General features: G+C 43.1%; 1 protein-coding gene across 1 annotated transcript; it reads left to right on the top strand.

Annotated features, from left to right (window-relative positions):
- The first annotated feature begins 403 nt into the window (after window positions 1–403).
- On the top strand, window positions 404–14,661 carry LOC102159612 (zinc finger protein 248). Its single transcript, XM_085003181.1, is given in 9 exon segments — window positions 404–409; window positions 2,485–2,541; window positions 8,505–8,631; window positions 8,849–8,950; window positions 9,245–9,247; window positions 12,795–12,874; window positions 12,876–13,769; window positions 13,771–14,188; window positions 14,191–14,661. Coding segments are annotated over 9 exon segments (2,049 nt in total). The 3' UTR covers window positions 14,553–14,661.
- Window positions 14,662–14,965: the final 304 nt, after the last annotated feature.

Genomic DNA, 14,965 nt, shown 5'->3' with positions numbered 1-14,965 from the left:
TCCTGGAAATTCCTCCGATGCCCTTAATTCTCCAGCCCCTCTTCTGGGATTTTGAGCAGCCTTCAAACCACACCCATCATCAAACCTGGAATTTAAGGATATGCTGCCCACCCCCATTCCTGCCTTTATAGGGGAATGCAGGAAGAGCTTTTCGGAGTGTGTAATCCTGCCCCGAGTGGGGGCCTGAGGAAGTATTTAGCATAGGGATAAATACAAGGCTTCTGGAGCCAGACTGCCAGGGTTCAAAACCCACCTCTACCCCATTACTTAAACTTTCTTCCCCCCAATTTCCTCATCTATAAAAAGGAAGTAATAATAGTACCTGCATCTTGATCTATTTAAGGAATAAATGAGGTAACATATGTAAAGTGCTTAGAACAATGCCTACTGCATAATAAGCACTATGCAAGTATGGTTAGTATCACTAATACTATACCTGCCTTTGTTTCTTTTCTTTTTAGGGCCACACCCGTGGCATATGGAAGTTCCCAGGCTAGGGGTCAAATTGGGTCTGTTCCACAATGCGAACTGCCTATACCTACATTATTATAATATTATAAATGTATTTTTCATTAGTGGCATAACCAAAAGGCACCTCAAGGCCCCCTGACTCCCCCATTGTTCTGCCCACTGTGTCTCAGTTAAGTCAAAACAAGTTTCTTCATAAAACCTCCTTTGGAGACACCGGAACCAAAGGAGAATAAATGCCTTTTTAAAAAAATAGACTTGGATTTCCCGTCGGGGCTCAGCCATTAACAAATCTGACTAGCATCCATGAGGATGAAGGTTCAATCCCTGGCTTCACTCAGTGGGTTAAGGCTCTGGGGTTGCCGTGAGCTGTGGCATAGGCCAGCAGCTACAGCTCAGATTGGACCCCTAGCCTGGGAACCTCCATATGCTGCGGGTGTGGCCCTAAAAAGCAAAAAAATAAATAAATAAATAAATAAATAAATAGGAGTTCCCGTCGTGGCGCAGTGGTTAACGAATCTGACTAGGAACCATGAGGTTGCGGGTTCGATCCCTGCCCTTGCTCAGTGGGTTAACGATCCGGCGTTGCCGTGAGCTGTGGTGTAGGTTGCAGATGCAGCTCGGATCCTGCGTTGCTGTGGCTGTGGTGTAGGCCAGCGGCTTCAGCTCCAATTAGACCCTCAGCCTGGGAACTTCAATGTGCCTCGGGAGCAGCCCAAGAAATGGCAAAAAGACAAAAAATAAAATAAAATAAATAAAAAATAGACTTTGTTAAAGCACATCTATCCCTGTTGCCAGAAGTTCCTCTTAATTCTTTAACTTCATGGAGATAAAAATATAAATAGAATATCAAGTTTTGTTCACTGCATTATTTTATACACTTTTTCAAATGGAAATATTCAAAACATGCAAAAGTAAAGAAAATAATATAATGACTCCAATGCTCATCAAGCTTCAGAAATTATCAACATAGGAGTTCCCATCGTGGCGCAGTGGTTATCGAATCCGACTAGGAACCATGAGGTTGCGGGTTCGGTCCCTGCCCTTGCTCAGTGGGTTAACGATCCGGCGTTGCCGTGAGCTGTGGTGTAGGTTGCAGACGCAGCTCGGATCCCGCGTTGCTGTGGCTCTGGCGTAGGCCGGTGGCTACAGCTCCGATTGGACCCCTAGCCTGGGAACCTCCATATGCTGCGGGAGCGGCCCAAGAAATAGCAACAACAACAACAAAAAGACAAAAGACAAAAAAAAAAAAAAAAAAAAAAAAAGAAAGAAATTACCAACATATATACTCCTCCCCACCATCAACACACACACGTACACTTCCCCCTTTCATCTTCCTCTACTGGAGTATTTTTTTTTTTCTGGTCTTTTCTAGGGCTGCACCTGCAGCATATGGAGGTTCCCAGGCTAGGGGTCGAATCAGAGCTACAGCTGCCAGCCTACACCACAGCCACAGCAACACAGGATCTGAGCCGCATCGTTGACCTACACCACAGCTCACAGCAACGCCGGATCCTTAACCCACTGAGCAAGGCCAGGGATCGAACCCACAACCTCATGGTTCCTAGTTGGATTCGTTAACCACTGAGCCACGACGGGAACTCCTACTGGAGTATTTTAATGTAAATCCTAGACATCAAAAATTTCCGACTGTAACGGGTTTAATAATAGCCAAAGCACGGCATGTCATTCTTGCTGTTAACCTGCTCTTTCTTACTTGGACTTTGCCTTGTTTTATATGTGTTTGCTATTAAATCAAAGAAGAGGATGAATTATAAGAAACCAATAAGGAAAAATATTTACTCTCCTCAATGTAAAACCTGCTTTTCTCAGCTCCCCAGGTGACCCCAGGGTTGCCAGGGCCCCTTTGGCATACCTGCCCCCCTCTGAGGGGGTAGAGGGAGTCTCCCACCATGTGTTGGTCACCTGACCCTTGTGGATTTCTGGGCAAATGCTCTGAGGACCTTCCAGGTAGATCATATGTCTCACAATTTCTTTGCTCTCTTTTTTCTCTAGCTCTGCCTTTACAGTTTTCAACTTTTCCAGGAGCAGGAGAAAATGAACACAGCCCGGGTGAGTTGTTTACTTGTGACGCCATTTTTTGTCAGTGACATTTAAGAGTTACTTTGCATTTTTAGTAACCATGCTTTCAGGTCGATAGTTTCTCTTCACTGTTTCATTTCCCAACATTTTCCTGTACCATCGTGTATTACTTTCCTTCTTTCCTCTTCCCGAGGTGTGGAGGGTCTTTACTTATTTTTCTTGTGCCGTCGATGCCCTGTGATGTATTTAACACGCATGTAAGCACATTGTTCCACCAATGTCAGGAATTGTTTTCCTCAGTATCATTCAAATCAGATACGCTCCTCCCTCACCTCGGGTTTTGTGGAAATCCTCTAAATAATTTTTTTTCATTTTCTCCTAACATAATAATTACATGTTTTTGGAATTCGTTGTTAACAGTCACATCTTCTAGCTACTTGAACAATAATTATTTCAATTCTAACATACATTTCCTGGTTGTTGTTTTCTTTTTTGCCATCCCAAGTTTGAAGATAAAGTGACAGAATTATAGTAGTTATAATATTACCTGCAATTTAGGGCTTAATGTGCCCTAGGCACTGTTAAATGCCTCACCTGGATTAGCACGTATAATTCCAACAACAGCATTATGAGGTAGGCACATGCATTATATCCCCGTTGTACTGAATTGTAAGTAACTTCTCAAGAGCTTATAACTGCAGTAGTTCTAAGGATACCGCATTAGAAATTTGGCCAAATGGAGACCCGGAGTCCAAGCCCCCTGCAAGCTTTCCAACCACTGTCAGCAGTAACTTGCCATCTGTTTGTGTTCCAGCCAGCCCAAGAACTTGGAATGGACAGCTCTTAGGCCTAGGGTTACCAGCTAAGACACAGGACATATACAGTATATCTTGCTTGGGACGTGTTTATACCAAAAACTTATTTACCTGAAGTTCAAATTTAACTGGGTGCCCTGTATTTTATTTACTAAATCTGGGAACCCTACTTCTGCAGAAAGTGGGTGTGAAGTACCTTCTCCTGATCTGCTTCTGTGGCAGCCCTAACTCATCCAAAGGACCAGCCATTCTGGCTTCAATGGCTGATTTTATCACCTGACTCCACGTGGCCTATTTTTGACCTGGGCGTGGCCTGGGTCCAAGTTGCCATCAATTACTGCAGCAGCACCTCTTCCAAAGTTTCGGGACTTCTCAGGCTTGGTACCACCGTGTAAAGCTTTTTCCAGAACCTGTGAAATCTTTGCCTTTATACCCACTTTAATAATTCCTAAAAGATGTTTCCTATTGAGTTAGCTCCATGTATGGTTCCCTTGCACAGTCTAAAAGTCACCCACCCTCTCTGGCTGTGCCAGGAACCAGTTCCCATAGCTCTGTGTGTCCACCACAGTTTACGTATGGTCTGTGTTCTTTCCCCGATTCTGCTGAGTTTTGATTGAGGCCTCTGGAGAGATCTGCAGAATGACTCTTCTGAGTCTGGGTGTCAGAAAGGGCCTTCGTTCCGCCCCGTTCCGTGAGTGATTGCCTGGTTATAGAATTTTGGTTTGAAATCCCTTTCCTTCAGATGCGCTTAGAAAAGACAATCTGGGAGTTCCCGTCGTGGCGCAGTGGTTAACACGAATCCTACTAAGAACCATGAGGTTTCGGGTTTGATCCCTGGCCTTGCTCAGTGGGTTAAGGATCCGGTGTTGCCGTGAGCTGTGGTGTGGGTTGCAGACGCGGCTCAGATCCCACGTTACTGTGGCTCTGGCGTAGGCCGGTGGCTACAGCTCTGATTCGACCCCTAGCCTGGGAATCTCCGTATGCCACGGGAGCGGCCCAAGAAATGGCAAAAAGACAAAAAAAAAAAAAAAAAAAAAAGAAAAGAAAAAGAAAGAAAAGAAAAGGCAATCTGCATTACCTCCTGGCATTTGGAGAGTCTGAGGAGAAGTCGTGTGGCAGCTTGATTCATGCTCCTGTGTAGTAACGGGTTTGATTTTTTTCTCCCTGCAAGTTTCCCTTATCCCTGGTGTTCAGGTATTTCCCCAGGCTGCATGCCGGCTCCCTATCTTCAGGATGCCTGCTTGGTAATTGCACAGGTCCTACTGAGCTGAAGACCCACTTGCTCTGGACGTGTTCAGTTCTTTCGGTGCTCATGCTCGTTTCCTTCCCTCCACCCAGATATCCCGAGTGGCTGTCAGCACCTCCCCTCCCTTGGCCAGAGGCTGGCCATCTGTGCGCCCGCACGTCTCTTCCTTCGTTTCCACTTTTCTGTGCTTTTATCCTGTGCCTCGAGAGCTTGACTCATCTTTGTCATCGGGGTCATTTTGTTTTCAAGCCTTTGCTTATGAGTTTGGGGTTTTTGTTGTTATCCTAAGTCAGCAACAAAATGTTTAATATCAGTGCACTTTTTGTTTGTTCGTAGTCAACTCTTCTCCTTTTGGGGAAGTGAGGCTCTCTTATATGATTTGCAGACACCCAAGGGGATACTTAAAAATTCTTCTCTTCAATATCTTACTTACATTTGTTTTCATAGTCTTCAATCTGTTGGTCTTGGTACTTATCTTTCGGGCCGTTGCTTTTTATTGGCGTTAAATTTGCTTCAAATCTGCTCTCCCTGATGCTTATTTTTCAGATTGTTATTTTTGCCTCCAGCATCTGGGCCTTTTTTTGTTTTCCGTGTGACCAGAAAGATAAAAGTCTCCTTAGATCAGTGTAGACAGCTGATGTATGTTACTCAGCTTCGCAAAGCTCTGTTTCCGTGGCACATTTTTCACTTGAACGAAAGGACTGACTTGGGGCCTCTTACATGGATTATTGGGATATGTGTACAGACAGGCTTCTCTTAGGCTCTGCAGAGGAGGGCAAAACTTGAGGGGACTCCCTTTCCCCTGCCAAAGGGGAAGCACCTTACCTGATGGCAGAGCTTGTTAGTCTATTTCCCCAGAGTTGCCTAAAAACAAAAGCTGGGACTGAATCAAGGGACTAAGCACAGTACCCTGCTCCTCTGTTAGGCTGCAAAGTTCACACAGACACCTGGAGGCAGTATTCTGCTTTTTATAGGGCGCGTCCTCTTGAGCGTTGACCCTCAGCCAGCACCTTTGAGGGGTACAGAGTGTGGCAGCCCTTCCCTGACTCACGTTCCCTGGTCTTCAGCCCAGAGCCCATCTCGGCTTCCAGCCACAGCTACTGCTGGGCTGGGAGGTCCCTCCAGGCACTGAACAGAACCTGAGACTTAAGCCCATTCTTGTTTACATTAAGGGACGAGCACAATGCACTAGTATCTGCCTCCTATGCTCTGTCTTCCGGAAACTTCCTCTGCTCTGTGTCATATATTGGTGTTTTTATGTCTCTCCCTGCTATAGTTTTAGAGGCGGAAATTAATGTGTGTGCCCAACCTTGTGTTGAGTCAGAAGTGTCACTTATTCTCGAAATTCTCACCACCAGTGGCTCCTGAGATGTCTTTCATTCATTCTGCAACTGCTTTTTGGGCACCACTGTGGAGTGGGACTGTTCTAGATGCTGCAGAGATAGCTGCTGACTCCTGATTTCTTCTGTGGTCCCCAGGTCCACACACCTTCCTCTGCTGTCCTTCCATCTCCATGTTCTTGGTGAGCAAGTTCCCTGTTCCGATGGCTCAGCCACCACTGAGACACTCCTGGTTTCCAGAAATGTATCCTTGTAGACCTCTTTCCTGAACTCTAGCCATCACCTGGGCATCTCTACCTTGTATGTGTCACAGGCATCTCAAGGATAACATGTCCCAAATGGATCTCTGCCTCTATTCTTTCTCCTGTTTTGTCAGTCTCAATATATGCCACCAGCATTGACCCAGCTGCTCCTGCAGATACCCTGGGAGTAATGCTCCATTTTTCCCTCGTGCCATCACCAATCACTGATGAGTTCCGTTTGGAAGCAGCTCCCACTCCTAAACCTCCAGTGCTACCACAACATTAAAAATAGGTGGTCATCTCTTGGAGTTCCCGCCGTGGCGCAGTGGTTAACGAATCCGACTAGGAACCATGAGGTTGCGGGTTCGGTCCCTGCCCTTGCTCAGTGGGTTAACGATCCGGCGTTGCCGTGAGCTGTGGTGTAGGTTGCAGACGCGGCTCGGATCCCGCGTTGCTGTGGCTCTGGCGTAGGCCGGTGGCTACAGCTCTGATTCGACCCCTAGCCTGGGAACCTCCATATGCCGCAGGAGCGGCCCAAGAAATAGCAACAACAGCAACAACAACAGACAAAAAGACAAAAGACAAAAGACAAAAAAAAAAAAAAAAATAGGTGGTCATCTCTTATAGTAACCTATTACTTTCCTCTCTGACTTGCCTTTAAAATAGGCTTCCTGAACCTCAACACTATCGGTATTTGGGGCCAGGTAATTCCTTGTTGTAATTCTTTGTTGGAGAGGCTGTCCTGTGCATTGCAGGCTGGATAGCAGCATCTCTGGGCTCCGCTCACTGTACATCAGTGGCACTCTTTCTTGGGTTGTGACATCAGAAATGTCTCCAGACATGGCCAGATGCCCCCTGGCAGGCAGAATCATGACTGATGGAGAACCACGGCTTTAAAACACTCACCCTGCTTCTAGAGCATTACTCAGTGGGTTAACGATCCGGCGTTGCCGTGAGCTGTGGTGTAGGCTGCAGACACGACTCGGATCCAGCTGTGGTGTGGTGTGGAAGCTATAGCTCCAATTTGACCCCTAGCCTGGGAATTTCCATATGCTGCATGTGGCCTTAAAAAGCAAAAAAAAAAAAAAAAAAAAGGATTTACCATTCTAGATGCTGTGAAGAGCATTTGTGAATCATGGGAAGAAGTCAAGACTTCTATCAACATTAACAAGAGTTTGGAAGGAGTTGATTCCAACCCTCGTGGATTACTTTGAGGGGTTCAAGACTTCAGTGGAGGGAGTAACGTCAGATGTGGTGGAAATAACAAGAGAACTAAAAGTAGAAGTGGAGCCTGAAGACAGGACTGAATTGCTGCAATCTCTTGATAAAACTTGAACAGATAAGTAGTTGCTTCTTAGGGATGAGCAAAGAAAGTGGTCTATTCAGATAGAATCTACTAGTGAAGATGCTGTTGAAACGACAGCAAAGGATTTAGAATATTATACAAACTTGGTTGTAAAGCAGCAGCAGGCTTTGAGAAGATAACTTCAATTTTGAAAGAAGTTCTGCTGTGGGTAAAATGCGATCAAACAGCATCACATGCTTCAGAGAAATCATTCATGAAAGGAAGAATCAGTCAATGTGGAAGAAGTTATCGTCTGTCTTTAAGAAATTGTCACAGCCACTCTAGCTTTCGGCACCCATTACCCTGATCAGTCTGCAACCATCCACATCAAGGATAGGCCCTCCCCCAACAAAAAGATGACAATGGTGAACTTCCCGTTGTGGCTCGGCGGGTTAAGAACCGACATAGTTCCCATAAGGACGCTGGTTCAAACTCTGGCCTCGCTCAGTGGGTTTAATGATCTGGCATTGCCATGAGCTGTGGTGTAGGTCACAGATGTGGCTTGGATCTCGAGTTGCTACGGCTGTGTTGTAGGCCAGCAGCTACAGCTCTGATTTGACCCCTAGCCTGGGAACCTCCTTATGCCGCAAGTGCAACCCTAAAAAGATAAGACAAAAAAAAAAAAAAGGTTACAACTTGCTGAAGGTTCAGATCGTCAACATTTTTTTAGCAATAAAATACTCTTAATGTGTGTCCATTGGGGATTTTTTAGACAGAATGCTATTGCACTCTGAATGGACTACAGAATAGCATAAACATAACTTTCATATGCACTGGGAGACCCCAAAATTCAGGTAACTCACTGAACTGCAGTGGTCTGGAACCAAAGCCGCAGCATCTCTGAAGTATGCCTTTGTGACATGCAGGAAGGCACTTGATAGACAGCCTTTGTAACATTTTCTGGCAAACCCTTTACAGTAGACACAGTAGAGTCAACATCCATACGTATTTCCCAAACCCTCTAGTCTTGAGCATTGCAGACTAAGCAGCATCGGGCTGTTACAGGGATTTGTGTTGTTCGAGGATGTATCTGTGGACTTCACCCAGAAGGAGTGGCGGCTGCTGGTTGATGCTCAGAGGCTCCTGTACAGAGACGTGATGCTGGAGAACTACAGGCACCTGGCATCCCTGGGTAAGCACAGCTTCCTGAGCGGGTGCATTTCCTGTCTTACAGGGTGTCATGAGTTTGAGACTTGAGATGCTAGATTCAGAGACCTCTTAGGGGATGGAAAGGATGTATTCTAGTCTCTCTCCCTGTGAAAGGGTCTTCCTTGATGAGGACCCCATCATTGTAGGGTTCTCCCCTGTTGTTCTTCCAAAGGCTTGAATCCCAAGCAACTTTGCCAAGTGCCATGTCATTTCCCACAACAAACCTGAGCTGATATTCAAGTCGGAGCAGGGAGAGGAACCACGGATATTAACGGGAGGACTCCCAAGTCACAGCCACCCAGGTGAGTTAATGAGGTCAGATGGAAGCGGAAACTGGATCCAAAGTGGCCCAGTTAAGAGGTTGGTGTCTTTGAAACAGGTTTTAGTAATCTCTCTTAGAGCCTCCAGACTTTTTGAAGTGACTTAAGACTGATGACTACCATTCCTTAGACATCAAACCTCCAAATACCATTCTCATATATAAATGTTCTTTGTTTTCTATTTGACGTTTTTTCATTTAGGTGCTTTATTGATTCCCTTATGTTGTTTTCAGTTCAAGCTATATTTTTGTAATGAGAAGCCTACACACTGAAAAGAGAGTTAGAAGCAGAGAAGAAAACAACATCAGAAGATGCTTTCTAGAATCTTAATTAAGCCTTTGAATGAATAGGTAACCCTCCAGTTAGATCAAATAGGATAAAAGAAAGTGATCAGGTGAAGCTAATTCCAGTGATGTTAGCCATTGAGATTTATGCAAGAAGCAAACATTCATACAGTGAGAGAGGTGATTTCCAATGGACACTATCCCAAGATGAAAGAGTCACCCTCTAAATATTACTCATTGCAAATGATGTTTGGTTGCAAATGTCTGCTGGTGAACCTTAAATATAGATATCTACACATAATATTGCATTAGATGTAGTGTCAAATACAAACAAGCATATTGCCTCCTTGACTTTTATAGAGAGTTGATTGGTTTTTGTAGAATCCAATTGCTGCCTTCCTCATCCTAGATCTTCATGTCTTTGTTTTTTTTTTTCCTCTTTTCAATAATGGCCTCCTTTTACCTTCCCTCCTGTGCCAAACACTCTGTAAATATGCATCTATCAATGCATCATTTTATTCAATTATTTACTAAGCACCTACCATGCACCAGTCACATTCTAAGCTCGGGAGATACAAAACCAAAGTCTCAGCTCCTATCAGTAGATCCAAAAAGCCAATAAATGGGTAACATGGCTGGGAGTAATCAGGACTCTGAAAAATTAAAGTCAGATGAAGGGGATGGAGACTGACAGGAAGTTTTGTTTTTTGAAGGGAAGTCAGGGAGGGCCTTTTTGGACGGGAGTAGTGGAGTGGAGTCTTGGATGAAGGGATGGAGTGAGCTATGGTTATCTGAGAGGTCCAGGTCGAGGGAACAGAAGATGCCAAGCCTCTGGACGGGAGGGCACCTGGTGTAATCAGTCAGCAACAAGGAAGTCAGTGAGACAAGAGGAGTTCAGTGAAGATAAAGTAGCAGATGATGGCAGAGGTTAACTAGAGGCAAAGCTTTATAAGCCTGCTAAGACTGAATTCTACTCTGAGTGAGAAAGTAGGTAAGAGAAGAGGTCAAGGGACACTGCATTTGGAGGGCAGAGAGATGTTGGGCTCTAGCGAGAGAGACTGAGAAGGAGCACCCACTAGAGCACCCTAGGGTGTCCCAGGAGGCACGTGAACAGTGTTTTTAGAAGAAAGGAGTGAAATCCAATATGCAGATGCAAACACAGTCAGCATTGCCCTTTTATACCTCTGCAAGTTACCCAAAGACCACAAGGAAAAAGTTTTTAATGTCAGTTCTATTTTTGTTATAGGTTGGAGGCAGCTGAAATCCCAAACTTTAAAAATAAAAGTGGAAAAACTGCCAAAAGCAATGAAAATCAGGCTTGTTCATGGAAACAGAAATAGAGAGGACGCTCCATAGCTGTGGAAATAGTGTTCAAACATATTATACAGACAGTAGCTACTTGCATATTTTACCACAAATGGAACTTAAAGTGTTCAGATTTTTTTTTTTTTTTGAGCAGTGGGATTGTAACAGTACCCTGAAGGATGTCCAGGTTCTGAGTAGAGCTAAGGACAGAATATGTGGTAAGTGTAGAACATGAGAGTGGCTCTGTGGTTGAAAACACACAATGGATGGAATTAAACATCCTGATCTGATAGGAGCTGACAACACTGTAGACTTGTGTGAGGATCATGTATTGTGAATTTAGATATAAAAATCTAGTATACAATTTAAAGAAAAAAATCCAATATTAGAGTTCCTTGGTGGCCTAGCAGGTTAAGGATTCAGCGTTGTCACTGCTATGGCTCAGTTCCATCACATGCCATGGGCACAGCCCCCCTCCCCCAAAAAATCCAATATCAAATTTCCGTTGTTAGCATACTGGCTTCTCTTTGTTTTATCTCTACAGAAAAATCATGAGTTTGTAAGCATACAACCAATGTTATTGCATAAAATGAAAATAGCAGAAGATAATAATCACTCATAGCCAAAAAATTTTAAGGCAAGGATTAATAAATGTCCTGGGACCAGAGTTCCCATTGTGGCTCAATGGTAACAAACCCAACTAGTATCCATGAGGATGCAAGTTTGATCCCTGGCTTCGCTCTGTGGGTTAAGTATCTGGCATTGCCATGAGCTGTGGTGTAGGATCCAGTGTTGTTATGGCTGTGCAGTAGGCTGGCAGCTGTAGCTTTGATTCAACCCATAGTTTGGGAACTTCCATATGCCACACCAAAAAAAAGGTCCTGGGACCAAGTTGAATAGCCAGGTACTTGGATTCTTACACAAAAGAAGAGAAATCAGAGAGGAAGAAAATGCAGTGTGAAAGTGGAGTTAGGGAGTTCCTATTGTGGTGCAGTGGAAACAAATCCAACTAGTAGTATCCAAGAGGATGTGGGCTCAATCCCTGGCCTTACTCAATGGGTCAGTGACCCAGCATTGCTGTGGCTGTGCTGTAGGCTGGCAGCTGCAGCTCTGATTCGACCCCTAGCCTAGGAACTTCCATATGAAAGTGGCCCTAAAAAGCAAACAAAAAAAGTGGAGTTAAAGAACAAGATTTTACTGTATAGCACAGGGAACTGTTTTCAGTATCTTGTAATAAACTATAGTGGAAAAGAATTGAAAAAAAATATGGTTATGTACATATATCTGTATTGTGTATAACTAAATCGCTTTGCTGTACACCTGAAATTAACACTATGTGTAAATCAACTAAACTTCAATTTTTAAAAAGTAGAATTAAAAATTAGTGTTGTGATAGGGCACAGTCAGTCAATAAAGTAAATCAGCAGATTGAAAGAAGGAAAAGTCGAATTGTCAATCAAGACAGACAATTGTTGATTAGCACTGATAGAATCAAATGATAGCACCAATAGTCAGGATACAGAGGTGTGCTGGATCCTATTGAAAGCATGGCTTATCCTCTCATATATTTTAACAGTCTTCAGATAATGTTTTGACATATCACAATCATATGAAAAGATGGGGCTAGAACTATGGGGCTGACTTTTAGATCAGAGGAAATTAGTATTTCATAAACATTTGTGTACAGAATGGAAAAGAGAAGGGGAAATTGAAAGCTTATACAGTAGGATCCTATGGCAGGAATTAAGATCCAGGGCAGAAGAGGATTAAGTTCTGGTCTCTGATTGCCTCCAGACCTAATCTTTGCCCTGATTCTTCCCTTGATCACCCTTCAGTCTTCCTAGTCTCCCTACTCAGTGTCCCTTATCTTTGCCTCATTCTTTTAATATCTTCCATCCTGGGATCAGTAGTTTTCCTGATCTCCTTTGTACTCAGTTCACCATTCCCTGTGTTTTATTTCAAACTCTCTACCCATCTTGAGTTCATATTTGTAACATGCCAAAGCTGCCCATATTAATTTTCAGCTTTGTCTCCCCTTTTCTACTACAATATGTGTTTTTGTCTTTGTTTTCATGTACCAAACTAAAAGGGTAGGATAAATATGTGTTGAGGAGTTCTTCCATCCCAGGAAACTATGTTGGAAACCTAAGAATCAACTCAACGTAGGGCATTTGTGTACAAACCTGTTTATTAAGAAACGTGTTAAGATTTATATGTTAATTTTCACATGTCTAAAGTCCAAAGAACCACTCACGTGAATGAAATAACACAAGAAAATGAAAACAAGTATTTGAGGCAAACTTTATTCATCAACAACAAAGCAGTGACTTAAGGAGAGAAGTAAGACCTTCAGAGAAATGCTTAATATGGCCACAAATCTAATGCCCTCAAGAAAACTGTCCCATAAATGTGACCTATCTGTAACAAACTTGAAAATTATTTCTGAATTAATTATTCATAATAGAAGCCATGTGAGAAAAAAGTCTAATCTCAATGGATATGGATTCCTTGATACTGTGCATGAGAAAATGGTTACAGGGAACAAGCCCTGTGAAAATGATCAAAAGAAGAAATCCCACAGACTAATTGAGGACTTTGTTCAACATCAGAAGAATTCAGCTTGGGAGCAACTTCTTGAATATAATGATTGTGAGAAAGCCTCTCCCAGAAAGACAGCCTTTATTATATGCAAGAGAGCTCATACAGGTCAGAAACCCTCTGAAGGTAACAAATACAGTCAAGCCTTCATCCAAAAGTTAAAGCTCAGTGCTTGTCCACGAACCCTTAGGGAAAGGAAACCACATGAATCCAGTGAAAATAGGAAATCCTCATTCATGAAGCCAAAACATACACATCAGAGAGCTTACTATGAATGTAGTAAATTGGGGAAATCCTTTAGCAAGAAGTCAAACCTTACTCAGTGTCAGAGAAGGCATCCAGGAGGACAACCTCATGGGTATAACGGAAGTGAGGGAGCCTTGCAGAAGTCACTCCTCACTCAAAATGAGTGAACTCACATAAGAAAGAAAATCCATGATGCTAACAAATGTGGGAAATCCTTCCAGGAAGAGCCACGCCTGACTCAACATCCGAGAACTCACACAGCAGAACAGCCCAATGAGTGTAATAATAGTGAGAGAGCCTTAAGAAAGGAATCCCACCTCGCTCTAAATCAGAGAATTAATACAAGTGAGAAAAGCTTTGACAGTAGTTAAGTGTGAGAAATCCCCCCACAAGAAGTCAAAATTCATGCAACATCAGAGAGCACACTCGGGGGAACAAAATGAGGGTAGTGAAAGTGAGGGGGTTTCAAGCAAGGAGGAACCTCTTGCTCGAAATCAGAGGGCTTGCAAAGGGAAGAAAACCTTTGACTGTAATAAATGTGGGGACAGCTTCCCTAAGAAAACAGACCTTACCCAACATCAGAGTGTGCACACAAGAAAAAAGCCCTATGAATGTAGTGAATGTGGAAAGTCGTTCTTTGTGAAGTCCAACCTCACTGAACATCAAAGAATTCACACAGGAGAAAAACCCTATGAATATAATGAATGTGGAAAGTCCTTCTGCCAGAAGTCAGCCCTCACTGTACATCAGAGAACTCATATAGGAGAGAAACCCTATAAATATTTTGAGGTGGGAAAACCTTCCGTGTGAAGTCAAATCTTACTCAACATCAGAGGACCTACACAGGAGAGAAACCCTATAAATGCCATAAATGCTGGAGATCTTTCTATGTGAAATCCAATTTGGTCGTACATCAGAGAACTCATATGAGGGAGGAAACCTACAAGTGCCTCGAATGTGGGAAAACCTTCTATGAAAAGTCAGCTCTCAAAAGACATCAGCGAATTCACACAGGGGAAAAACCCTATGAGTGTAATGAATGTAGAAAAACTTTCAGCTAGAGGTTAGCCCTCACCAAACATCAAAGAAAAACACACAAAAAGAAACCTGTGTATGTCCAGAAGCCATCTTCTACAAGTTATATGCATTGAACATCAGGAAAACCACACGGCAGAACCACTATGATGTCAACATGTATAGTAAAATCTTTTTCAATAGGACATAGCTTGATGGAATTGGAGAAGTAATATAGGAGTGAAATAGAAACACTCTATAAACGCTTTGCTCATGTGAAAGCTTTCAAGAAGTGTTCGAAGATATTGAGGGGAAATGTTTTATTTTTTAAAATACAGATTGAAAATGTGGATAAAAATGATGTTGTGGAAAAGTGTTCTTGTGGAAATAGTCATATTTCAGACATGATATCAAACTTATTGCAAAAAATAATAAAATATTCAGTTCTTAGTAGAATGAAATGTGGAGGTTTTGTCAAAGCAGGAATAGTTTAAGTCATTGGCACAGCAGCATTAAATATATATGTGAGTAGAGTTCCTGTTGTGGCTCA

The sequence above is a fragment of the Sus scrofa genome, chromosome 17 (genome assembly GCF_054392235.1).
Source record: "Sus scrofa isolate SSC_HxYL_T2T_F1_AM1 chromosome 17, Sscrofa_HxYL_maternal_Yorkshire_Landrace_v2.0, whole genome shotgun sequence".
NCBI lineage: Eukaryota > Metazoa > Chordata > Mammalia > Artiodactyla > Suidae > Sus > Sus scrofa.
This window is presented reverse-complemented; position numbering and strand designations above follow the sequence as displayed.